At 41.7% G+C, this 26426-nt stretch overlaps 1 protein-coding gene across 7 annotated transcripts in view; it reads left to right on the top strand.

Annotated features, from left to right (window-relative positions):
* Nucleotides 1-1292: 1292 nt before the first annotated feature.
* Cep128 (centrosomal protein 128) overlaps nt 1293-26426 on the top strand; it is a 372845-nt gene continuing 347711 nt past the window's right edge. For 4 of the 7 annotated variants that reach the window (XM_038336959.1, XM_038336962.1, XM_038336963.1 and 1 more), the window contains exons 1-4: nt 1293-1447; nt 3371-3528; nt 22497-22658; nt 24531-24617. In XM_038336959.1, the coding sequence (XP_038192887.1) occupies nt 22512-22658; nt 24531-24617 (234 nt within the window). In that variant the 5' untranslated portion in view covers nt 1293-1447; nt 3371-3528; nt 22497-22511. Of the gene's footprint in view, nt 1448-3370; nt 3529-18060; nt 18196-20108; nt 20162-22496; nt 22659-24530; nt 24618-26426 lie in introns of those variants that run through there. The other 3 variants (XM_038336964.1, XM_038336960.1, XM_038336961.1) reach the window with 3 other exon arrangements.

A 26426-nucleotide genomic window follows, 5' to 3' on the forward strand; every position in this document is an offset into this window, starting at 1 on the left:
TTAAAAGGTCAGGACTTTTGTTTCCAGGCCCAAGGGAGAGATTAGGTGGGGAATGTATTATCCTGTACAGAGTGGTCAGAATAGATAGCCTGTATCATAAGACAATCTAGTAGCTAGTTCTCAACCTGTGGGTCATGGTCACTAGAATATACAGCAGTTTCAATGGTCTTAGAAACCCCTAGTGGTGGTGGCACATGCCTTTAATAATCCAGCACTCGGGATGCAGAGTCAGGTGGATCTCTGTGAGTTTGAGGCCAGCCTGGTCTACACAGCGAGTTCAGGGCAGGTTCCAAAGCTACGGAGAAACCCTGTCTCGATAAAACAAAAACAAAAACAAAACAAAACAAAAAAACCCAACCATCAATCAATTTTCGTTGCTACTTCATAGCTGTAATTTTGCTACTGAGTGGTGTTTAGATTGCTAGGACCATCAGAAATATGTTTTCCCATGGTTGTGACCCACAGGTTGAGAACCACTGATAGCTTTCATTTTATTTATTTATTTTTTTAGATTTTAAAGAAAACTTCCATAAGTCATGTAAATTTTGATTGTAGCTTTGGGGAGGGTGAGGTCCTTTATTTGGCAGAGTAGAAGGAAAAGACAGACTTTTGACAGACCTAATGGATTTTCACTTCTTAGTTTTTCCAAAGCTCCTTCCTCAAGGTTTTAATCTTCTCATTTTGGCTGAAACTGCCTTTTTCCCCCCACGTTGAAAATACTTCTTTTACGTTGTAGTGAGGACGTTACACAGTAGTAATGAACAGACCGCTTCACACTGGATTTGTAGTTTGCCAATCAAGAGCTGTAAGAGCTTAGCCGAGCCACTGCAGGCAGAGAGCGTTTCACTTGATAAACTTCTTTATTCCCCTTCAGTCCAAAGCCTTTAAAACAAGACATTAAAGCGATTTTTACATCTCACTGCTGACTATTATGAACCCTTTGATGTTTCCTAATGAGTAAAACCACACTCAACTGCCAAGGTAGCATTTGAATTCAGTTTCTTACAGAAGTTTGTGTCTTCACAGGTTACTCGCCCTTTAAAAAAAAAAACCAAACAAACAGTTTTAGAGCTTGGCGAGAAGGCAGGGCCCTGGATCCGTAAAGACCGCTTATCCAGCTTCTTCCGGGAAAGGAACCTAGAGACCAGACGCAGAGCATGCTGGGACTTGTAGTTTATCTACTGTCATCGTCGCTGGTCTCTCTCTTCTCTGGGCGCGGGATGAACTACAGCTCCCATAGGGCCAAGCGGCGGCGGCGCGTCCTGTGCTCTAGCCGCGCCTGGGCGGCTAGTTCAAGTTGCCATAGCTGCGAGTCCGGGGTGAGCAGAGTCGGTTGCGCCGCAGCGTTGCGTCAGTTGCACCTTCGGGGTAGCTGGTAGCCGGGGGAGCCGGGTGGGACCTCGGCAATGATCCGGCGTTAAGAACCTGGAGTCACCTTGGGTCTAAGGTACCTGCCCCATCTGCCCCCTGTCCTTTATCTCACTTCCCCCTGCAGAAACATTTATATCCCACTTCCCCTTGTCTCAGGGTGGAGACTGCAGAGCTTCAGGTGGTATGTGGAGTGGGGCCGGGTGTGTCGGTGCAGTGTTTGGCGAGGTGGGGGCGGTGGCGTGTTTGCACCCCTCAACAGGTCGTCCACGGTCAGGTTCTGGCCGTCTCACTCTGAACGTGCTCAGTCCTGTCTTTGGAGCAAGCAGCTCGCCTCCCTCTCTGCTCCTAGAGGCTTTAGCTACCTGACAGTTAGTTGACTGCCCCGAGTCACTTGGTTTTTTTTCCTATGCTAATTTAGGAGACGACCCGGTAATAGCGGCTAGCAACCCTATTCTGGAATTAATTCGTGGAAGTGCCAAACTTTGAATTCCAGCTGCATCCTGCATCCTGTATAGAGTTAAAACGTTCAGTAAAGCTAGATGTTGTAGCGTCCTGTCAGGATTAGGCAAAATACTTGGCACATTGCCTAGCACAAAGCAAATTCTCAACACTTCCTAAAACTGATTGTGTCTAACAGAAATACGAACTGTACAGGCGGGTTTTAATTTTTTAGTACCTTTTTTAAAAGTAAAAGCAAACTTCTGCGATCAATCTCTATTTGGCACAGTACATAAAATATATAAATATAAAACTTACACACACACACACACACACACACACACACACACACACACACACGCACACGCCCCTTAGACAGAGTCCTACAGTGTAGCCCTGGTTGGTCTGGAACTCATTATTTGGATGAACCAGACAGATCTTCGAGTCACAGAGAGCCACCTGCCTCTGCCTCCACAGTGCTGGAATCAGACGTGTGTGGCACCGCCTGGGCTATATTTTATGTTTTTTTTGAAAATGGTCCTGGGTGTTCAGAATCTGATATGTATTGATATATTTATAGTGTGTATCAATTTGAACTGGCCTGATTTCCAGAGTCATAGCCATATGACTGCTATACTGGACAGTACAGAGGGAAGATGAACTTTGACAGCTGTAGCTTGGCATAGAGCTTTGGTTCCCAACCTGTGGGTTGTGACCCCAACTAGGCCCTTTCACAGGGGTTGCCTGAGACACCGGAACACACAGATTTTAGATTACGATTCCTAACAGTAGCAAAATTATTGTTATGAAGTAGCAATAAAACTAATTTTATGGTTGGGGGGGGGGTCAGCCCAGCACGAGGAGCTGTATTAAAGGCTTGCAGCATTAGGAAGGTTGAGAACCACGGGCATTGAGAAATTGCCTTGTGCCTAGGGCTCATCATGTGGTAAAGCTTGCTACTGTGTTAGACAAGTGTGTATTACCACTGCTTGCCTGGGCTTATTGGTGTGCCCCCACACGGCTTTCTTAGATGATTTTCCGGTGGATTCGTACAGTTTTAGGAGGAGTTATAAAGTGTTGAAAACACTTCTGCCCACTGCACTTCTCTTCAACCAAATATATAATACTTTGGTTTATTTGTTTTGCCATTGTGCAGACTGATCAGCCATATATAATATGTCTTTAAAGAGGTGGAGGGTGGCCTACACTTACAAATGAGCCAGCAATTTCAGAAAAATATGTTAATTTTATCGCTCAGTTTAGTCTCCCAGTTGATATACTTTTTCTGTACTTTTGTCTCGACTTGGGATATAATTCATCCCCCTAGCGTGATCTAGCAAGTTCAGTGTTTAATGATGACTAGGCTTGGGCAGAAAATGCCACTTATAAGGAATTTTTAGGCTGGGCATTTGGATATCATATGGGCTTTTGGGTGACCGTAGGAGCCTATTTTTACTGTTCCATGGGATTCTCTAACTTATGCATAAGGAGGATGAAATAATTTTCATTAGAACAATTTCAAGTTATAGTTCTGTTTACTACCTGTTTCATTTGCTTGTAGGTGTTTTGGGGGAAGTGTAGAGGCAACCCAGAAAATCATCTACTGGACTGGACCTTTTGCCCGGAATCTCATGAAGAAATGATAGGAGGCAGGCATCTGTGCCTAAGACGAGCACTGAGCTCAAAGGACAGCAGCCCAGAGTTCTGGGAGTGTACGGTGTAAGTATGCTTTCTCTGTGAGTTTAGCATCTGAGGACATCTTTTACATCGTTGTATATTCACAGTGGAAAAGGGTGTGCTAACAGGAGGATTGGGGGGACAAGAAGGTCCTTTTTACTATTAGTATAAAGTTGAAACAGGGTAGCTGTGCACACATTAGAGACATTCAGATGAACAGATTAGTGGCGGTGTCCACTAGACAGATGTTTGGGAACCCATTCTAGTCCAGATACTACTTGAGGTCCCTTTCCCAGGCTTTACATTCAGTTGTTTTTCATGCTTATCTGCGTTTATTAGAGCCATGTCAGAGGCACGGATGGACTATTTGCTTGGAAATTTTTGAGCCAAAAGAGTGATCTTTATTTCCAGATCTTCTGACTCCAGATTCCCAGTCCTGCCCCTGTCCAGGGCCTCATGGCTGTTTATAATTGTTCGCTAGTGCACTTGACTGCAACAGTTTAGGATTGATCTCTTTAAATGTTTAAAGGATCCTACTTTTTTTTTTTTTTAAAAAAAACAATAGCCTATTGAAGTAAATAGTTGTAATTCGTGATTTCCATAAATTGAGTATGTTCAACATAAATTATCATTGGTTATCAAAGATTTAGTGTTAAAGCTGAATTTTTGTAATATATTCAAAATTCTGAACTTTGGAAAAAATGCCTTTCATTGTATTTTGATGGTGAAAAGGCACAGACACACAGAGGAATTTTAAGGCTTTGTGATAAATTTCCACTCAAGACTTCCGATATACAAAATTCTTAGAATTAAAGATTTTAGAGTTAGAAAGACATGAGCCTAGTAGGTTAGTGTATTCTGGGAATTCTCACCAGCACAAATTGACACAGCTGAAACTACCAGAAAGACAGCTTAGAGCGCATTCAGTATTGCGTCTTCACTATGTTAGGGGGCTCCTTAGGCAGATTTGAATATAGTCATAATCTTCATCGCCTGTTTGCCTATGTAACAATGTATTGTTAAGTGGTCACACAAATAGTGTCCACTGTCTCATTCTCCTTTTGAGATAAGGTTTGGAATACAGCTTAGTCTTTCCTGGAACCAAGGATCCCTGCCTCGGCCTCCTGAGTGCTCGGTTTTAGGTGTGTTCCGCTATCTTGGGTCTTACCTCTTTAACTGCTACCTTTGTGGCCTACTTATTAGATGCTTTCAATGTATTCCTTATCAAGGGATTTCTTATAATTCTTAAATGAGATTCTTATACATATATCCTACATAGAAGTTGTATACACACATGTACACACACATACACACACACATGCATACACACACACCCCTTGTTTCCTTCAGACAGTAATCATAGAAGCAGAATTTCTGAGTCAAAGCATGTATTTTTACTTTGTTTGCCAAGTTATTATCTAGAAAAACTGTTCTTCATTTTATAGATAATAAATTTCTATTTATTTACTGTTGTGTGTAACCATTGGGACATGCTATCTGTGTGTAGAAATCAGAGGAGAACTTTGGAGTTGATTCTTTGCTTCCATTGTGAACTCTCGGGATTGAACTCAGTAGGTCAGACTTGCTTAGACAAGTGTTTTTATCTGCTGAGCCATCCTTTCAGGCTTAATAACTAATACTTGTACACGAATGCCCTTGTCAGCTTGAGGGTGAGAGCTTTGCTCATCTGTCTAAAACAGATAAACAAGTATACCATTTTATTGCTTCAATTTGCAATTCTCCAGTGAGATGAAGTATATTTATGTATTTGTTAGGGGCATTTGTATTCTGTGGATTGCCTGTTTATGTATCCTTTGTGACATTTACTACTGGAGTGTTATTACTTTTGTGTGCTTTTTAAAGATCTAATTAATCCCCCAGTTCCCATGGAATGCAAATATTCTGAGTTTTTCCTTTGCTTCTGGTGTCTTGTTATGATATTTAGGAATAACTTCAAGAGACTTAGTAAGCATTTATTAATATTCATCTTTCTACAATTAATATAACCCTTATCATAAATCTGTATTCTGCTAAATGACTGGAGGATTTTGGAGAAGGCAGCATTTGTGGTTACATGAATCCATTTGGATGTTTAGAATGCTGTGTGCACAGGGTTGCCATGAACCAGTGCTCCTGAGTGAATGAATGAGTGCTTGGAATGAGCAAGCTCACGCATGAATGGGCATGTGAATTAAAGCTGAGCTAGAGCTAGGCTCTTTAGAATGAAGAGCAACATTGTGGAAGAAGTGGATTCTGATTTTTATTTTAAAGGATGGATAGTCAATTCTATAGATTGAGGAGAAAAGGAAAAACTTAATGGTTGGCAGATGAAGGCTTTCAAATGCTCAAAATGGGTTTGTTCATGAGCAGCTATTGGTGTGTTGAAACTTTCTGGATGGTGAACTCAGCTGATGAAGAGACCATGGAATTTGGAGTGTAGAGCTTGAATAGTACAGGGAATTGAAGACTATAAGTAGCTGTAAATGACAATTATAAATTTCAAATGATGTCACAAATAACTGAGTAGACTTAAGTTTGATCCAGTTACTAGTAAGTTTTAGTATGTGGTACATTGATTTGAAATGTTGCCTTGCTTACCATATTGTAGACATTAGTATTAATGGTATTCATATTAATAATATGCAGCTCAATCAATATTGTTTTAAGACTTCAAATAATTTGACCCACTGTTAATGAAAGTTCTCCATTTAATAATTGCTTAAGTAGTACTTACTATTTGTAAAGCTCTGTACTTTTAAGAAAAGTCTAGTTGCAAATTAATTTGATACTAGTCCAGTACATGCCAGAAACTGCTGAGTGCTGGGCTCCAACTATATCTGAATCCATTCTGTATTTTTCAAAGAGAATATTTGAGCTGAGTGATTAATAAAAGAAATAGGTTTATATGGTTCGTAATTCCAGTTGTCACAGGGTCCTAGCAGCATAGTCCTGTGTGCTGTTCCCTAGTCCCGGAAGCACTAATGTCTCAGGACATCATGGTGGGCAGATACGCATGAGTGGGTCAGGGAAGGTCTTGCCATGAGAGAGGGAGCAGGAGAGCCAGCTGGTAAAGCCAAGCTGTCTTCTTCAGAATCTGCTTTTCAGATGTGAAGTCCAGTTGCACAACACCTAACCTCATGGGAGTTGGAGATTAACCATCCCCACGTTTGAGGGTGCCCTTCAGTGTCTGTTCCCTAGTTCACATCATGTAGAGCCTTGTTTTTCAACCTGTGTGTCACAGTCCCTGTGGGCGTCCCAAATCAGATATCTTGCATGTCACATATTTACATTACCATTATAACAGTAGCAAAATTACAATTATGAAGTAGCAATGAAATAATTTTACGGTTGGGGGTCACCACAACCCGAAGAACCGTATTTTAGGAATGCAGCATTAGGAAGGTTGAGAACCACCGACGTAAGGATTCCGCTGCCTATAGATTGCCAATCTTAGAGTTCCAACTTCCTGCAGATGAACTTTTGTGGGGACAAAACATACAGAAAGCATAGCAAACCATGAGTGGAGCAGTCTTTGTGGAGAGTAGAGCCTTTGTAGATAGACAGTAAATAGCCGGTGAGAACTGTCTAGGCTAGGTTGAGGTAGTATCTGTCAAAGGAGTGTAGCAGAAGCAATGGGCCCAGAGCTGGGGTGGGGCAGAGAAGGGAGGGTACTAAAGGATGCTTCTTCTGAACTGACCAAGAAATAGGAGTCAAGGATGGATGGTCAGGAACATGGTTGGGCCTTTGGAAAAGGTCAGAGGAAGAGAATGTTCTAGACTGATACAGGCTTAGGCATGTTGGTGAGATGAGTGCATGTGTTGGAGAAACTGCAAAAGAATTCCTGGTGCAAATAGTCAGACTCCATGGGGAGGTGTCACTTCAGGGATGCAGCCCTACGATTTCAGAGCTGCTAGAGGAAAGATTACCTCCGTCTGTAGACAGAAGAGTTCGTGAGATTGTCTGTAGCTGTGTCGGAAGCGACGAGTAGATTGAAGTGGGGACAGAGGACAATCGGCTGCTCCGCGGCCTGTGTGAGGGCTGATTCACGTGACTACGTCACGGAGGCAGAGGGAAGAAGCAAGCTGTTGTAACGGCTTAGAGAAGTACAAGTACTCCAATTTTGTTATTGTAATTTTTTTAAACAAAGTAATTGTGGGTTAGAACTTTACTCAAACTGCCATCTCCCTTTACAGCCTAAGTAAGGTTGTAATTATATCGTCTTTACAGGATTGCAATAGAAATCATGAGAAAATGCTAATGAGAATTCTTTCTAAAGCAGGGTGTGAACTAAAGGTCAGTGGCACTAGGAGATGATTTCCTTTCTAGGCTCTCGAGCAGGTGTGCACAGTGGCACTAGATGATTTCCTTTCTTGCAGTTTTTCTTCACTCAGAAATCAAGTAGTTTCTGTTTCCTTTTAAAATTCAAAAGAAGTGAAGTGTGCTTCGTGATGTGGAGAAATAGCATTTTTTGTTTTTATTTTTTTGCAAAGCCATGAAATTATTATACTTTTATAATTGCTTTCCCCTCTTAAAATTCAATAGGCTGTCAAGTGCTTCACTACCTGCTTAAGTGTGTGTGTGTGTATCTTGATATGAGAGCATCCTTTTTCCTTCTGTCTTTGGAAGGGTGTTATGTATATATCTGCAGTCTGAAGCCAATCTGTTTTCTCAAGGAAAGTTGGGTTGAGAGGCAAATTCAGCAAATAACTCTTTCCAAACCAAATCAAGTCAATTGTTACACAACAGCCTTAGCTGTATAACCAGCAGATCCTTGGAGACATACAACAGTAAATGCTCTGTCCTCTACAGCGGTTACCTAAGCTGTCTGCTTAGCGTGGCTAGACTTGTTCAGTTGTTCAGGAGCAGATGGCTGGTTTGTCGCTCTAGGCTGGAAGACCCGGGATGTTTATGTGTCCTATATCCTCCACTTTCTAGCTTAGTAAGAGTTTCAGGAAGTAAGGGGAAGCGATAGGGGAGTCGTGGGAGAGCAAGGTCCAAGGAACAATCCCAGTTTTCTTAGGCCACTACAGTTAGATCCTGCTGATGGCAAGATAGGAGTCCACAGTCTGCAGGCGTGGATGCTTTGAATGTTTGCCAGTGTTGGTCTTACTGTTCTGCCCACCATGGAGACCAGTACTACCATGCCTTCCTTCTGGTCCATGTGAAAACTAGCACCCAGACATCTCTACTGATTCGTTCTTCACAGCTGGGCCGCTCAATTTTCACCTGGTCAGTTGGGCTCTGAAGCTTTGTCCTTTTTAAAAAGAATTTAATTCTTAGTAAGATTACACAGACTCAGTTCAGTGGAGGCCGTGAAGTGACTCACTGCGGCCGCTGTGGTAGAGATTGGGGCAGACAGGAAGGTGCAGGTCTGCCTGAGGCCTGCCGTGCACATCCATGCTCCTGTGGAAAATCAGTCCTCACCATTGGCGGAGCTTTTGATTTTTTTTTCCAGAAAATTGGACATTGGAATTTTCAAGTGAAGTCTCTTATTTTCAGATCCGCGTTTTAAACTAACAGTTATTCCAGAGAGACCTTTGTCATTTGGGTTTGTTCCTCATTCCTCCAAATCCCATTGTCTGAATTAAACAAAATGATGCCAGAAACTCAGGGGTCCAGTTGCTGTCTGTGCCAATCTCTTCTTCAACCAATCTGGGCCACTGTGGACACATAGTAGTTGTTTCCTGTCTTCTCAGAGGGTTTAATTCTGATCTGTTAGTTTGGGAATGATTGTCTTACCTGTTTTATCAGGTAGTAAATACAATTTTTGACGGTGACTGGAGAGATGACTTTGTGGTTAAGAGCACTGACTGCTCTTTCAGAGGACCTGGGTTCAGTTCCTAGCACCCACATGGCAGCTCAGAGCTGTCTGTAATTCCAGTTCCAGGGGACCTAACACCCTTGTCAAAACACCAATGCACATTAAAAAAATATAATTTTGGGCTCAACACAATCAACATTCATCTCAGGTTTAGTAGTAGCCATTGCCATTTCTCTGGAACTTTTCTGCCTTTTGGCTGATGGTTTCAGGGCATCATGGTGGCAGGGTTTGGTGAACAGAGATGGTCACCTCACTGATGTCAGGAAGCAGGGATGGAGCTGGGACAGACATAGCCCTCAAGGCCGTTCAGTTAGTGACCTGTTTTCTCTAGATAGGCTGTAGCTCCTGCAGTGTCTAGAACCACCCCAAAGCCAACTGGGACCAGCCCTTAATGATGACTTTTTAGGGATAGGCACACTTTATATCTGAACCACAGCTGGGTTGCTGTGGTATTTGCTTTGGAGAGTGATAGGGAATTCTTGGGGCCTGGAGAGATGCCTCAGGGGTTAGCAGCACTGACTGCTCTTCCAGAGGACTCAGGTTCATTTCCCAGTACCCACCTGGTGGCTCACAGTTGACTGAACTCCAGTTCCAGGAGGTCCTATGCCCTCTTCTGCCCTCCACGAGCACTGCACACATGATACCTATGCCTGCAAAACATCAACACGCAAAAACACACATGATAAACCAGGAAAAGGGAATGGACTCCTTAAGATAGAAATAATGAGTATGGCAGATACTGATCAGGAGCAGGGAATAGGGGGTCAACAAGATTGCTCTCTGCTCTCTGGTTACAAATTTCGCCCTGCAGTGTTGGCATACGGGCACCTGCTCTGTGAACGGTGGTTCTTTCTGCACCTCTGGCTATCTTACTTGTAGTCATGCATTCTGATTATTAAATCCAGTCTTTCTCTGTTTGGAATCCATTTTAAAGGCTATTTCATGTTGACCTTTAATCTTAAAACCTACTCAACAAATTTTTATCTTTGAGTTCTTAGGCAAAAACATAGTTATTTCTTCCTTACCCTTAGACATGGCTATGTCAGTTTACTGGGTTGTCTGGGGCTGTAATTTAAGTAGCTGGAGAATGAAGACCATTCTTCAAGGCTGGAAACTAACTTCAGAGCGGGTGGCCAAGATGCCACTGCAAGTCCTCGGGTGGCATTACTCTAAACAGTGAGTGGCTTGCCTGTGTGACTAACCAGTAGGTGGGTTCTTGTCCTCCCTTCCCCGCCTCTTTCTTAGTTTTGGTTGAGACAGGGTTTTACTATGTAGCCCAGGCTGGTCTTGAACTTGCAGTGAAGTGCTGGGGGTATAGTCATGGGTCACCACCCTCAGTTTTACTTCTTCTGTCTTGGGCCTGCCTTGTATTTGTATACCAAATATGTTTCAAACTGAGGCTTCTTTATCCCTTGAGAAAGCATCCTTTCCAGGTAGTATCCAAAGAAGAAGAAAAAAAGCTCACATGTGACTGCCTCTCTCCTTTGCCTCTCCTTCATTGCAGGACCTTCATTGCTTTGCTGAGACTGTTTTTTAAAATGCTCACCGACAAGCCCAGGGGTACTTTCCTACTTGGCTCTCTGTTGCATTGGTGTATCACAGTTCAGTTTTCCCTCTAAACCAGAGCAGCAGCTACCCCACAGTAAGTTCAATAGGGACAGTCTAGCATCAAGGGCTGGCAAGCTGTGTTCCACAGGCCAAATTCCACCCAGCCACAGGCCATACCATATTGGCCCATTCTCTTACATTGTCAGGTTCTTTTGCTACAGTTGCAGGGTATACTAAGTGTGCCAGAGACTAGGGTTCACAAGATTGAAAATACTTTATAGTTTATGCTGGCTAGTTTTCTGTCAACCTGACACAAGCTAGAGTCACTGGGGGTGGGGTGGGGAGCACCTCAACTGAGAAAATACCTCCACAAGATCAGGCTGTAGGCAGGCCTGTAGGTCATTTTCTTAATTAGTGATTGATAGTGGAGGGCCTAGTCCATTGTAGGTGGTGCCAACCCTGGACTGGTGGTCTTGGGTTCTATAAGAAAGCAGCCTGAACAAGTCATGAGGAGCAAGCCAGTAAACAGCAACTCTCCATGGCCTCTATATCAGCTCCTGCCTCCAGGTTCCTGCCTGGTTTGAGTTCCTGCCTTGCCTTCCTTCATTGGACTGTGATTCCAGATATGTAAGCCAAATAAATCCTTTCCTCCCCAAGTTGCTGTGGTCCGCAAGTACCATAGTAGAGACACTAGTTGAGGAAGGCATATACTTGAAGGATTGAGATCCACAACTTGTTGGCGAAGATGTGGATGCATCATTGGATGGTAGAGAGACTGTGGGTATCCTAGGCTACAGTTGATCCATAGTCACTGAACAGTAAGTGTTAGCACTTGAGAAAAAAAACTGTTTCCAGTCCTGTCTGACTAAAGTGCACAGAGACTGGTCAGATGACTGCTTCCCCCTTAGTCGGGGTTTCAGAGAGTAGCCCCTCACTGGCTTTGGAGGTTCATTTTTGGGGAAGGATTAAGGTTGCTAGAAAACATCTGTCAAGATAACTGACTGTCAGCACCTGGCCAGAGAGTGGGACTCAGGGCTCAAGGTTGCCTGTGGGGTAGGTACGTTGAAGGGCAGTCACCAAAGTGTCCGGGAAGACACATTTTCATAAGGCGGAAGGGTAATCATATATTACAGATTTAGGAGTCTAGCAAGGCAGAAAAGGTTGGGAATACATCATGGGGTCACAGTTCAGCGTAGGTTGTAAAACATGGTTTAAGGTGTGGAGACTTGTTAGTAATGTATAACAGTGTGGCTTCTTAACAGCAGTGTGACTCCTGTTTTGACTTCACATAAGGAGCACCACTCTTGGGGGAGATGGGATGAGTCTGGAAGAAGTACTGCTCTTGGATAGGGTGGGATGAGTCTGGAGGTGGGGGGCTGACACCTTTTTCAACGGCAGGAAAGTCTTTTCTGGTGTGCTGTGGGTTGAAGTGGGGGCACTGACTGCAGATGAAATGAACCCACGAGACACATGGAGTCTGAGCAGGGAGAGTGCTACTAACCACAGTGGGAATGGATGTCACTGGGTATCCCTTCCGCAAGATTATGGCATGGAAAACACAGGGACCCTTCCTCTAGTGCCCACTGCCCAGTCCGTGATGCTGTTTTCACTGTGCCAGCTACAGTGGAAATATTTCAAGCTTGATTTTCAAGGAGTAGGCAATAAAGGGTTTATCTGAGCTGAGACAGTAAAGTAATTGCAAAATTTACGAATATTCTTTTTCTCACTTCTTTTAAAGTTTGCTTTTTATAATTGGGTTATCACATCTCTGAGTTTCTCCTTAGTTTCTCCTTTCTTCTGTCTCATTCACTAGTCCCTTCTCTCTCCCTTTGGTATGTTGAAGTCCTTCCAGGATTCCCTACTGTTCTCTTTCTTTTCTTACTGTATTTTTTGTTTAGTGTTCTCAACTTCGTCCATACTGACCACTCTCGAAGTTTTCCTCACAGCACGCTCCCAGGTGCCCGTTAGATGTCTTCACTCTGTTTCTTCTTTCCACCATACACAATGATTCTCCTCCCGAACAATGTGCAGCATATTTTTGTAGTCTCTTTCTCTTGAGTAAGTTTTTTGTTGTCTGTATTATCCATTATCCAGCCAAACAACAGAACCCAGAACTCAGTTTTGCCTATGTTTAGCTGGTGGCTCATTTAGTTCATCTCCTCTGCCATTGCCGTAGGGGCTTACTTAAGAGTCTGTGGTAGCCTCTCTGGAAATTTCTCAGTGCATATGCTTGTTATTATGTTATTCCTCAAGATTCTTTTTAACCCCCTTCTAGTATTGGTGTTCAAATACTTGCTTTTACTTTTAACAGTATTAGAATTCTTTTAAAAAATGATTTAAAAATTATTTAATTATGTGTATGTATGTGCGTGTCAGTGTCTGGGTATGTGCACACGAATGCAGATTCCTGTGGAGGCCAGAGGCATCCAGTTACATGGAGGTGGTCTTGTGAGCTACTTGACGTAGTTTATGGGAACCAAACTCAAGTTCTCTGCAAGAGCAGTAAGTGCTCTTAATTGCTGAGCCACTTCTCCAGCCTCCATATTAGAATTCTTAAAAAAACAATCCATCCATAGGCTGCGAAGCCACAGCATGCAGATTAGGTGACAGCAGAGCTGCCCTGGTCCAAGGCAGAGAGCTCTGTGGGTGTGGACCCTTGTTAGTTTCTCTGAGACATCTCCTTGCATTAGCTGTGTGTCAGACTTCTCATCTTCCATGCTGAGTGAAGGATTCTGGTCTGACTCCTTGATTGTTGTCTTGCTGCTTATCTCTCTAATGGAATATTCTTGTTAGTCTTTCTCACCAAGAACTGTGACCTACTTACTTTCATCTTTGATCTCTCTCTCTCTCTCTCTCTCTCTCTCTCTCTCTCTCTCTCTCTCTCTCTCTCTCTCTCTCTCACACACACACACACACACACACACACACAGTGCTGGGGTTTGAACCTAGGACTTTGTGCATGTTAGGCAATTGCTCTACCACTGAGTCACATCTCCAGCCCTCAGTGTTTTGAGACAGAGTCTTGCTGAGGCCAGTTAGACTGGCCTTGAGCTTTGGACCCTCCTGTCTTTCTCCTGATGCTGTGAGGACAAGTGCAGATGGCCATTCTTGGGCTACCTTTCATTTGTAATGTAGGAACGATTCAGTCAAGGATGAATGAGTGAGTCTGTTTTGAGTCCTCTGGTTCGAGGCTTATGGTGTACCTTGTTTCCTGCACATGCAGAAACTGGTGGATGGACTGACTGTTGATTTTCATCTTGGGTAAATTTACTGGAAGGGTTTGAGTGAAATTACAGAAAAACACTGATGTAGGGAAAAAAGGAACAACTGACAGTTGTTTGTACATGGTCACCTTTGCTGACTTGGTGACCTTCACCTGCAGGGTGAGCTGCACCCCAAGTTGTACGGCTGTTGAAACAGGGAGAAATACATTATGAAAATTGAATTTGGTTCATGATTAAGTTTAAAACACATTTCCCTTCTCAATATCAGTGTCATTACCTTGAACATCTTTGAGGTCAGTTGCCCTGGATAGGGACAGCTGAGGCACATGGAGGCTCTAGAGCCAATCACCACTTAGACGCACTAGTCAGGCTTTGTGAAATATCATCCCTGATGCTGGGTGCTTATCTTTTATGGAACAGCTTGCAAATCCTAATTGTTTTAAACTGACTCTGAGGAAAAGAGATTTGAGAATCAATAAATCACAGCTCTCATACATACAAATGTGCCTCATTACAATGAAGACCATCTGATGGCTCTTTAGGTCAAATAACAAAAGGGGTGGACTGGAGTTTATAAAGGTTCGCTTCAGTCCTCTTTTTACAAGGCTTGAATGCAGTCTTCTCTCTCTGGTCCCAGTGTCCAGGGCTGCTTATGGACATTTGTTTAGATGGCATGAATTGATGAGGGTTCATTGCTTGCTCTAGTGGTTGTATGTCTTCTTTATAAGGTTCATTAAGGTAGAAACAACAATATTTATATCTTTAAGTATCGTTGTGTTGGGAGCAGCTAAATAAACTATTCTAAGAACTGTGCCAGCTGCTATTCAAACACAGTTTTCTCTACAATTTTATAGACTTTTACCCAAGGTCACCCATCTCTGTCCCCTCTCGAGCCTTGGACATGCTCAGGTCTGAAAAGCAAATAGTATTTTCTTGTTGGAGAGAAATTTTGTTGCCCAGGGAGGTGGTGGTGTGGTGCAGACAGGTAGTTCTGTTTTTCCTCCAGCAGAAGGAAGTGCTTTTCTCACCCTCAGCTAGAATTTTGGTGACTCAGTTTCCTTAAGCTGTTCTTCACGTTTGACAGTTCCTTCTTGCTGCCATCGTGTGATATGATGAAATTTCTTGTAAGGGTGAGAATGGATTTCTCATTCCACTTAATTTTTCTTCCTTTGCCTTTTTAAAACAACGACGAGAACTTTCCCTGGGCCCGCACGGGTGTTTATCTACTCTGTCGCGAAGAAGCATCCATCTTGATGGTTCTGTGAGAATTAAATTGCAGTACTGGCCATGTGTCTGTCACTCATGAACCGTTCTCAGTTTGTTCTCCAGAGCAGCATTTGATCGCAAGAAGCCATGTCAGTACATGTTTTCACACAGTACATTGATATACATGTTCATTCTGGCATTTGGGTTGTAAGTCAGTTTTTAAAATAACTGCCCCTCAGCAAAACTAGAAAGAGAATATGCAGCATGAAGTTTCCTTTAGCTCACAGCTCAGGGTGAGTGGTTCTGTGGCTGCAGTGGAATGCAGGCAGCCCCGTGGTCCAGGCTCATCACTCGGTGGAAATGAATGAAATGGTCTGGCCTGGGAAGGTTCCAGGAACGAGGGATGAGGTCAGGAAGTTGTCAAGCAGGAAAAGGAAGCAGATACCAAGGGAAAGAGAGTTCTGAGGATGTAGGATGTTAAATTCCATGTTGTCAGCTTGTTAGTCTGCTCTCTTCGAAGGTGATCTTTATGTTTCTTTATTAAGTATATATATTTATATTTCCTTCTGTTTATTTATTAATATAAATTCATTATTGAGAATTCATAAAAGATAGGAGAATGAAAGTTTAAAAGAATACAAATTGGCAGTAAACTTTGGAGAGTAAATATACTTTGATATATTTATTCCCTTATTATCCCTCTCATTCCTGTGCCTCTAAATTTACATTCTGGTAATCTTGTGGGCACACCCAGAAAATATGTAACATTTATTGCAAAACTGGAGCTCATGCTTTACCCTGCTTTGCATTAATTGTTCTTTGGAACCAGATTTTTTTCTTTCTTTCTTTCTTCTTCTTTTTTTGTTTTTACATCCCAAACAAAGTTTTTCCTCCTTCCCCGCTTTCCAATCCTCTGCCTCCCCCCAACCCCCGCATCCCATCCATACCTTCTCCCGTGGATATCAGCTAGCCATGGTGTATCAAGTTGCTGTGAGACTACGTACTTCCTCTTCTGTTAAGGCTGGAAGAGGCAAGCTGGTAAGAAGAATAGGTCCCAAAAGCAGGCAACACAGTCAGAGACAGCTTCTGTTCTCACTGTTAGGAGTCTCAACATGAAAACCAAGTTCACAACTGTAGCATATATGCAGAAGGCATAGGTCAGTCCTATGAAGTCCCAGTCCCTGTTCAGTCTCTGTGAGCTCTATGAGCCCAAGTGAGTTGGGAACCAGGATTTTTAATGTCTATTTGCTGTCTGATTGCAGAGCACCATTGTACAGTAATGGCCGTCCCACTGGATGCTCTGTGTTTTAACCTTTCTCTTTTTTTCATGTTCTCTTTAGCACAACTTCACAGTAAATATCTTTATATGCAAAATTTTAGTTGAGTTTTGTTTCAGGGTCATTTTTGGTTGTATAATTATTAGGTCAGTGGTACAAGCAGTTCTTGGCAGATAGTTCCCTGTTAAGAGCCACACAGGTTGTATTAATTTGCTCATTCCCACTAGGAGAGTTTGGGAATGCTTTCTCCTGAGACTCAGCTCTCCACAGACATTATTGTTTAATGGGAACAGTAGGACAGGAGGGCACCCTCTTGGTTTATTTCAATTTCTTAGACTATTTTGTTAATTTTTTTCTTGGATCTGCAATTTGTTTTCTTTCGTGACCATTCTTAGTGTATTTGTCAACATAAAATGACTTCAACTCTTATGCATTAGCTAGTTTCACTAGGGAGAAAGTTTTTTAGAGTAACTTTCTTTAATGCCAGTGATCTTAAGGTAAAGCACACTTAAATACTATGTTTAAACTGTGGTGTAAAGCAATATATTCTTAATGATGAATAAAGGGCTCATTCTACATTTTCTTTTGGGGGCTCAGAACTGTTTTCATGGCTTCTGTACATCCACCCAGCTTTAAAAACATGTTACTAAAATCAAATCAAATCATTTCCTTCCTTTCCCTATTTTCTTTCTTTCTTCAAGCTCTTCCCATCTCTTGCTCATCCCATTCTCTCTCCCTCTCAAACTCATAGCTTCCTCCTCTTTGCTATTGTTACACACACATACACATACACAGGCACAGACATACATACAGAGACACACAGACACACATACACACCAACAGCTACTGAGTCCATTCAGTGCTGCTTGCATGCCCTTGATTTCAGTGCCATCCACTTGGTGTTAGATAACCAATTAGAGGACTCCTCCCTGGGGAAGACCACTTTTCCTAGTCTTAGCGTCCCTTAGCTGCCTGGAGGTTTTTTTTTGTTTTTTTTTTTTTTGTTTTTGTTTTTGTTTTTTTTGTTTTGAATTGGGATCTGTGAGGTTTCCTTTGTCTGAGTTAGCATGTCTTTCTTTGCTTTTGACATATGTGCACACCTCTTGCTAACTTCAGTGGCCAGCGTTTTCTTTGTTTTCCTCCTTCCCTATCAATTCCATGTCTAGAGAGTGGTTTTTGGCCCATGATAGATTAGTGTTGCTTGGTAAGATTGTATCGTTGGCACAATGGCTACTTTCTGTGTTAGGCCTCCACTCATGTTTGCTATGGGAGTCATTCTTAACCTTCTTTATTGTTAGTAACAGTGAAGAAAGTGCCCAGTTTTGCCAACAACGAAAGTAATCCATTTATATGATTCTTTTCTTCTTTTACTTCACTATTTGTAAAATCTAGGTATTACAAATTATGTAGTTGGTTGCCAAATGTTCATATGCTTTAGAAAACCCCTGCAATTTCTCAGTACTTACCTTCTTAAATATTGATAACTCTGCAGGAGTTCCACCAGATGCAGGAGTCTGAACAGCTCTCATTGCTCAAAGTAATCAGAATTAATAGCAGAAGGCTTAGAGTACACCCAGGAAGCTCATGCCAAAAAGTGATCCTATCTTATTGAAAGTATGTAATCCTAGCTGGGGTAAGTAATAGGACTTTTCCTTCTGTGTATGTCATGGTAAGAGCTAATTTAATGTTCTTTTAATTTTATCTGGTTCTACAATGATTTTCTGTTATAGAGTTAAATTCATATACTCCACTGGCCACTTGTTAACACATATTAGTCATAATGCATGTTCTATAAAGGACTTTGAGAAACCTCTGCCAGTGTTAAAAGTATAAGTGCATGGTGTAGGGTTTCCACATGAGCTCATGTTGTTTTTCTTTCTTGGAGGGGTGGGGCAGAAATAGTACTGAGTGGAGGATGGGAAGCGTTAATTTAATCAATCTTTATCAATAGAAACTGGGAGTCAAATATCAGGGTAAGAACACGAAAGATCAGAGAAGCCTCTGGTTACTTCCTACCTCTTCCGTTCCTCCATCCAGAAGGGCTGAGATTCTCTCAGCTCCATCTTACTACTTCCTGTCTCCTCTCTGTCTACAGTCTTCCAATCTCTATGGTCAGCTAGTAGCTATCTCTGCCCTCTAACTCCAAGCAAGCTTTATTTGTCAGAACACAATCAAAATATCACACAAGGATGAGTTTAAGAGAGTCTAAGATTTTATTTACAATATAATGTTCTGAATGTTTTATTTTAAAAGTTACAAGCATGTTATGGTATTATTTATCATTACTGATAATTAGTTTTAGGGGTGCATATATGCAGTTTTACTATATTATTCTCTGTACTATTTTAACCATTTTCCCAAATAGTGACAACCATAACAGTTTGGGCTTCAGGTACTCTTAGTCAAGTTGAAGTCAAATTGTCTATTTCTTTAAAGAGTCTGATATGGAATAATATCCAAGGGAATTCTTTGTAAACAATGATTAGCATTATCAGTACTTTTAAAAGCATCAAGTTGTCCTAGACAGTCACTTTGCTTCCTCCTCCCACCGCACTGCAGTTAGTAAGCAGCTTCCCCTTTCGCTGGATCTCTTTTTGTCCAGTGATTCTTACCTGATGATAAGATACAGTTTGAGAAGGGATCCCAGAAGTAATCATCCTTTTCCTCACTTATCAATCACAGGAAAAACAGTGAATAAAAACCCTTACTTGGAGACCAATGGTTTGATTTGTTTCCAGGATTCTTTGAAATGTAGGGTAGATAGGGCACTTAGGTTTTTCCTGTCTTTTTAAGGTTTTATGCTGCTATTTTACATTTCTGCTTTTCCTTGATATTTATATCCTGACCAGTGATGAGAGGCAGTTGAAGGAACTGTAGACATATGCACACATCTCATGTATTCTGCTACTTTGTTTATCAGTTCTTATTGATCATTAAGATTACTCACTCATACTATGTCATAGCCATTGTGTACAGTGGAAGGACCAGAATGGTGAAGATGGAGAAGGCTAGAGAATCCTGGGCCTACTGCTTGTAATCTACTGCTGTATGGAGTTGGACTCATTCCTTAACTCTTAGCCTCAACATTCTCTATAAATTATGGAATAGTTGTAGTTAATGCTGTTTATTACTGTTATTAGTTAATTATTATTGATTTGTGTGAATCTGACCCTACTACAAACCTAGATCTTCAGGCCCAGTAGTACTCATTTTATAAAGTTGTGAGAATCGAATTGGCTTGTCTATGAAAACACCCACATAAATACCTCATAGTAGCTGGCTCTTGGAAAATGCATGTTCTTTTTTTATTTACTGCTAGAGAATGATGGGAAGTACTGGAAAGAGAGTAAGGGGGCATTGAAGAAATTCCTGAGACATAGATGAGGATGTAAATTCCAAAGTTTTAAAGGCAAAGGGGTTGTAATTTAAAAAGCAGCGCAAGAGGAAGAAGCCGTGCAACAGAGTTCACGTGGAGTTTTTTTTTTTTTTTTTTTTTTTTTTATTTTGGGAAAGGGAATGGAAAAAGGGGGAAGGAGAGGAGGAGACCGGCCTCTGGAGACAGGAGCAGCAGAAGAGAAGAGAGAAGCAGAGAAAAAGAGGTAGGAGAGAGACATTAGAGAAAGAGAGAGAGAGAGAGAGAGAGAGAGAGAGAGAGAGAGAGAGAGAGAGAGAGAGAGAGAGAGAAGGTGAAGGCCCACCTTTTAAAAGGGAAGGTAGTGGCTGTGCACAGGAGGGGTTTTAGTGGCTGCAGCTGAGGGTGTATCCTGTCAGGATCCAAGGGCAGGCCGGTACAGATGTCTGAGTACTAACAAAGGTATTTCAGAACTTTGTTAGTTTCTTTTCCCGACAGATGCAACTTAAGGGAGGAAGTTGTTGTCCCCCCTTCCCGCCCCCCCCCCGGCAGTTTCACAGAGTCAGTCCTGCTTGCTGGTCCACAGCATGGTGGTGGACACTTTGGGGGACAGTCTCTTTCATTTGTTGGTGGGCGGGCAGCAGAGGAAGGGACCATACCACAGGTGTCCTTAGAGGCGTTCTCTACTCACCCATTTCTTCCAGCTGTGTCTTCCCTCTTACCCTTTACCACATCCCAACAATGTCATTATAGGTCTATTAGGAAATTAATCCATTAATTATTAGGCCAGAAGTCTTCATAATCTTACTGTTTTTGGAAATAATATCCCAGACACACCCAGAACGTCTCTAATGCCCCAAGAATTTATTAATCTTATCAAATTTGAACTTAGAATGAATTATCATGAATATCTGTGTGTGAACTTTTTTTTTTACATGAGGGGTGAGGGTGGGGTGGGGGCTTAAACAGCTGTGACCTGAGAAAGGCAAAGCCAAGCAGTGCCTTCAGTTTTAGTTTCTCATTCGTGTTTTCCAGTATGGGAGGGAGCCCATCATGGGCACCTTTGTGCTTCTATCTAGGCGGCAGAGACCTGAGAAACTGGTGTAGGAGGAAGCTGAGGGGCATGGGCATGTGAGAGATGCATGTGCTTGCAGGGTGTCAGGAGCTCTCTGTCTCAGGTTATATCATGTACTTGGATATTCATGGATTCTTTCTCTGAAGTGGTGAAGATAAACTGTAATTTAATTTTGAAAAAAATCTAAATTCACAGCAAGGGTCCTTTATCTTCTCTAGAGACACAATTATGCGTTTCAAGCTACAATAAAGATAAAGGTCCAGAAGACCTGGAATATTCTGTCCTGAATGAGAAATTGGATCACACTGTGCATAATAAGCCAGAAAGAAATGTCTGTATAGATTTTAAGAAAATGATAGCAGCTTATATTAAAGGCTGAGTTAACCCTCCATTAACTAGAAGATGAAATTATTGGAATACTACTCAATAAGCTCTTGGATTTGATCAACTTAGTTTTCTCCGGTGCTGTTTTGTTCTAAATGTATTTGATTTCTCTAACTTATATTAATAATTTTGCTGAAATGATATTTTCTTACACAAATAATTTTTTGTATAAATCAGATAAACAGTTGGGGTTAAGTTGGGAGAAAAGCATGTTTAGAGAATTTCCCAGTGCTGAAAGTACATTCTGGAAGGTGGGCTTTCTGTTTTGGTGGAGGTGTTAAAGCTAGTATCTTCTTATAAATGCATTATTGTAAAAATTGTTTCTGCATCATGTTTTTTTGCTTAATTCTGTAATTGTAAATTAGGATGTAGGAGAGTTTTTATTCTGCCACACTCTGGAATTTTATTATAGTTCTTACAGGGTATCTGTCATATATTTATGTTTACAGGTAATTCTTATAGCTTAGAAAGGGTATTGACTACTGTTAAAAACTGAAGGGTTTTTCTGCATGTGTATGTGGTGTATCACATGTGTGCACATGAACATGTGGGTGTGTGTGCACCTGTGTGTCTGTGCACATAGAGGGCAGAGGTTGACATCCCTTAATCCCATGCCTTTTTCAATTGCTTGCCACCTTATCTATGTGATAGGGTCTCTTTAACTCAGAGCTTGCAGATTTCGCTAGGTTAACTAGCTAGCTTGTTCTGGGGATCCCCTGCTCCTCGCTATCCAGCCTTATGTCAGTGGTGGATGTTAAAATTGTCACCTCCTTGGCTCTGTAGATTCAGACAATGTTTGTTTCGTTTTGTTATTGATAGAGTTTCTGACAATGTTTTGAAACATTGTATATGAAAGTACTTTTAATCCTGGCAGCAGAGCACAAATCTTAGGAAGTGGTACTTGGAGTTGATAACTCACTGGGACCATGTGGGAGCAGTTTTCTCAGAGCAGAGCAGGCCATGGAAGCAGAATTACATGGGAAGTGGCCCTCTGTGTTTTCTTGTGTGCCTATTTGCCGGACGACTAATGTAATAAATACTTAAAACTACCAGAAAGTCAGGAGTGGGTTCCTTACTTGTGTACTTATTACTTAATTGATACTGACTTGGATTTATTTTGAAGGATTTGTATACATCAATGGCAGAATCATCCAGTGATTCAGACCACTTTCGCTATCATAACCGATTGAGTCGATGGGCAACCAGGACAGTTCACAGGGAAACTGGAAGTCATCCTACAGTAGATGTCACCGCTAAGGTCAACACTATCACCAGTACTTTACAGGTTAGTTTGACAGTGGTTACATTTGATAGATTTTTAAGTAGTCTGAGCTGTGTAATGGTTATAGCCAGTATATCATTTTGTTTTAGTATTATAATAAATGACCCTCAGGTGAATGCCTCAAAACAACCAAGTTTATTATCTCACAGTTCTGTAGGTCAGAGGAAAGAAAATTCTGTTCCTTTGTCCTTTGTAGCTGCTCAGGTATCTTGTCTTAGAATTTCCTCAAAGCCAACTATCATGGTGGTTCTTCCAACTGTTGCATTTGGCTGGCTATGTCCTCCTTTCTGTCTTCCTTTTCCTTTTTTTGCTGTTTGTTTTTCTGGTTCTAACCCAAGGCCTTGTGCACGCTATGCAAGTGCTCTCTCTACCACTGAGCCACAGTGCCAGCCACCCTTCTTCTTTTAAGGACACTTGTGACTTCAGCTTGTCCTCTCAGTAATTCAGGAGAAACTCTACTCTAGGTCACGTCTCCAGAACCCCTTTTGACATGTAAGTTACGTAGGCAGAGTTCTATCAACTAGGAGTCAGAAATTGATGAGGATCATTAGTCTGGTTACCATGGTGATGATACCTGAACTATGTAATAGGTTGTTGAGAATGTTTTAGGATAAAACTGTATTCGCAAGTAAAAACTGTGGGAGTGAAAGTGGTACCGATGTTTAGCTTCCTGTGCCCTGTGCCCATGACAGTGTGGGGAAGCAGATGATCGGTGGATGACTAATACGTATAGAGATGCCGTTTGGATTCGAACGTAACTTGTGATAGTGTTTGGAAGTCTGAGTGGGAGCAGCATGATGCTTTCCGGAGGAGGAGCTTGGAAAGGGCATAGGGCAGCCAGTGTGGGAAACAAACCCAGCAGGAATTATTTCCAGCTGATTCATCCCTTGCTTTTGACTTAGCCATAAAAACAGGAAATTTGGCTTTCAATTGCTCTGGGTTAGTATGCTTGATGGGAAGAGAGTAATTGTTGGAGGGATAATAATTTTGCATAAGAGTAATAATACCTGTTCTTTGTGAATTTATTTACGCTAATGTAACAATGGGATTTTAGAGTCTGAATCCTTCTACCTTTCTGCCAAAGAGACACGTTGGCAAGTAGGCATATTCAAAAGAAATTACTCTATTAATCTCTTATGTAAAACCAAGCATATTTAGGTAGAAATTTATGTTTAGGTTAGAAATAAATTTATTGTTTTTTAAGAGATTAAAGGGCACGTTTTCTCTTTCTTAATCCAGTTCTGTAGTGAGGAATTAACTGAAGTACAATAGACCTAATGACTCACTTTCTTTATATATCTGAGCACATTGCGTCTTCAGGATTCCTTTCTGCTCTTTTTCTTTTTCCTTCCCCCCTCTCCACTCTTCCTCCCTATCCCCACCTCTCTCTCCCTACCCCCACTTCTCTTCCTTTCTCCCTTCCCTTTCTTAGACTATTTTCTTATACTTAGACCATGTTCTTACGGCATAGCCCATCCTGCCCTCCAGTTTGCTGTGCACATGACCCTCTCCCCTAACTCTTTATGCTCCAGTTTGCTGTGCATATGACCCTCTCCCCTAACTCTTGATGCTCCAGATTGCCTTGCTCTAAGAACAATGTGAAGTGCAAAGTGCACTCATTTCTGAAGAGGATTCTTTTCAATTTATGGTTTTGTTACCAACTTATTGGGGGACCTTGGATAAGGACTTGTAAATTACATGCTTCAGATACATAAATAAATTGCAGTGTTGTAATGATTTGATGTGTATGAAGTATGTTGATATCCAAGTTACCTGGCATATATTGTAGTTTTTACAAAGTATCTTTTACAAAATGCTGATTTCAGTTCTTTGACAATGCCAAAATTGTTTGGGATGATTATTTTTTGTCTCCAGGACACCAGTCGGAACCTTCGACAAGTGGATGAGATGCTTGGGCGATATCGAGACTACAGCATTGGCCAGGCAGGTGCTATTGAGCAGGTGAGGATATTTTTGTTTGCACTGTTTACTTATGGAAATGCATATGTCGGGGAACGGGAATATAAGTAAAGCAAGTAGGTGACGGTGTGAATAAGCACACCTTAAAACTACCTTCCTGATTTCAGTTAAAATTTAGTAAAAGAACTCAGATTTTCAACTTGGGTTCAACTTAGCTTGAAAGATTCAGTCATAGAAGGGAGAACTCAGAACAGGAACTAAACAGAGCAGCTAAAGTTGGGCCACAAATACTCATAAAAGGCTGGAACTTTGAGGATGGTTTGTTTTAAAATTACACATGTTCATTACCGTTATTATTTTTTAAGATTTAATTATGTTTATGAGTGTTTTATCTGCATGTGTGTATGTGTACCACGTGCATACATGACCTGTAAAGTCCACAAGGGGGCATCATATTACCCGGAGCTGGAGTTACAGGCAGTTAGGAGCCTCCTGATGTGGGTGCTGGGAATTGAACTCAGCTCCTCTGTTACAGCCTCAAGTACTCTTAATACAGAGCCATCTCTTCAGCCCTATGTTCATTATTTTATAAAGTAAAACTTTCAAAGCTCCTGTAAGTTCCACTGCATAGAGGTAATGCTTTTGATAATTTCTTGTTGTTCCAGATACTTTGTACTTTTGTGTGTGTATATCTCACGTCTTTAAGAAGTGGGACAGTGCAGCATAGGCACGTGATTTTGTTCTGCTGCTGTCCACACAACTTTGTGTGGGTGTGCCTCTGTGATGGTCAGGTTTAGTTGTCAACTAGATACAGCTGGAGTCACCCAGGGAGAGAATCTCAATGTGGGATTGACTCTGTCAGTTATGTGGCATAACTGAGGAATTGACTGGATCAGGTCAGACTGTAGCATACCTGAGGGATTGACTGGATCAGGTCAGACTGTAGCATACCTGAGGGATTGACTGGATCAGGTCAGACTGTAGGCATACCTGAGGGATTGGCTGGATCAGGTCAGACTGTAGGCATATCTGAGGGATTGACTGGATCAGGGCAGACTGTAGCATATTTGAGGGATTGACTGGATCAAGTCAGACTGTAGGCATACCTCTTAGGTATTTTCTTAATTGCCTTAATTGATGTGGAAAGATCCAGGTCACTGTGTGTAGCATCAGTTTATGGGCTTGGGTTCCTGGACTATATAAGAGAGGGGAAAGCCACTGAGTGCAAGCAGGGAAATGAATTTATACCCATTTATTTCTCTCTGTGCTTGATTGTGCCTGTAATGTGACTGACTGCTTTTTAAACTCCTGGGGCTTCTTTAGCCGGCAGTGATGGCTTATAACCTGGATTATTAGCTGAAGTAAACCCTTTCTACCCTAAAATGTTTCTTTCTTTTTTGTGGGGGCAGGGTATTTTATTACAGCATCAGAAATAAAACTACTATAACCTCCTTTTGATCAGCTGTATAATATTCTGTAGTGTGGATGTGGCAAGGTTTTGCTTTAATATAAACAGTGTAATAGTGACTGTTTCTCTCTCTCTCTCTCTCTCTCTCTCTCTCTCTCTCTCTCTCTCTCTCTCTGTGTGTGTGTGTGTGTGTGAGTGTGAGTGAATGTGGAGTGTGTGTGGTGTATTTGTGTATTCCTGGAGGAATTCTGGAAGTAAGATGGATGGTTAAAGAATATGTATACTTAGAGGTTTGCTAGATATTTCAAAAAGTGCCATTCAAGGATACGTCAGTTTATGTTTAGTTCAGATGTCGTGTAAGAAGGAAAGACACTTCAGAATTAATATTTTGCTAGATTCTCTGTGCTTTTTGAGGGAGAAAGCATGTAAGGTAAAAGAGATGT

This window comes from Arvicola amphibius, chromosome 7 (assembly GCF_903992535.2).
Source record: "Arvicola amphibius chromosome 7, mArvAmp1.2, whole genome shotgun sequence".
NCBI lineage: Eukaryota > Metazoa > Chordata > Mammalia > Rodentia > Cricetidae > Arvicola > Arvicola amphibius.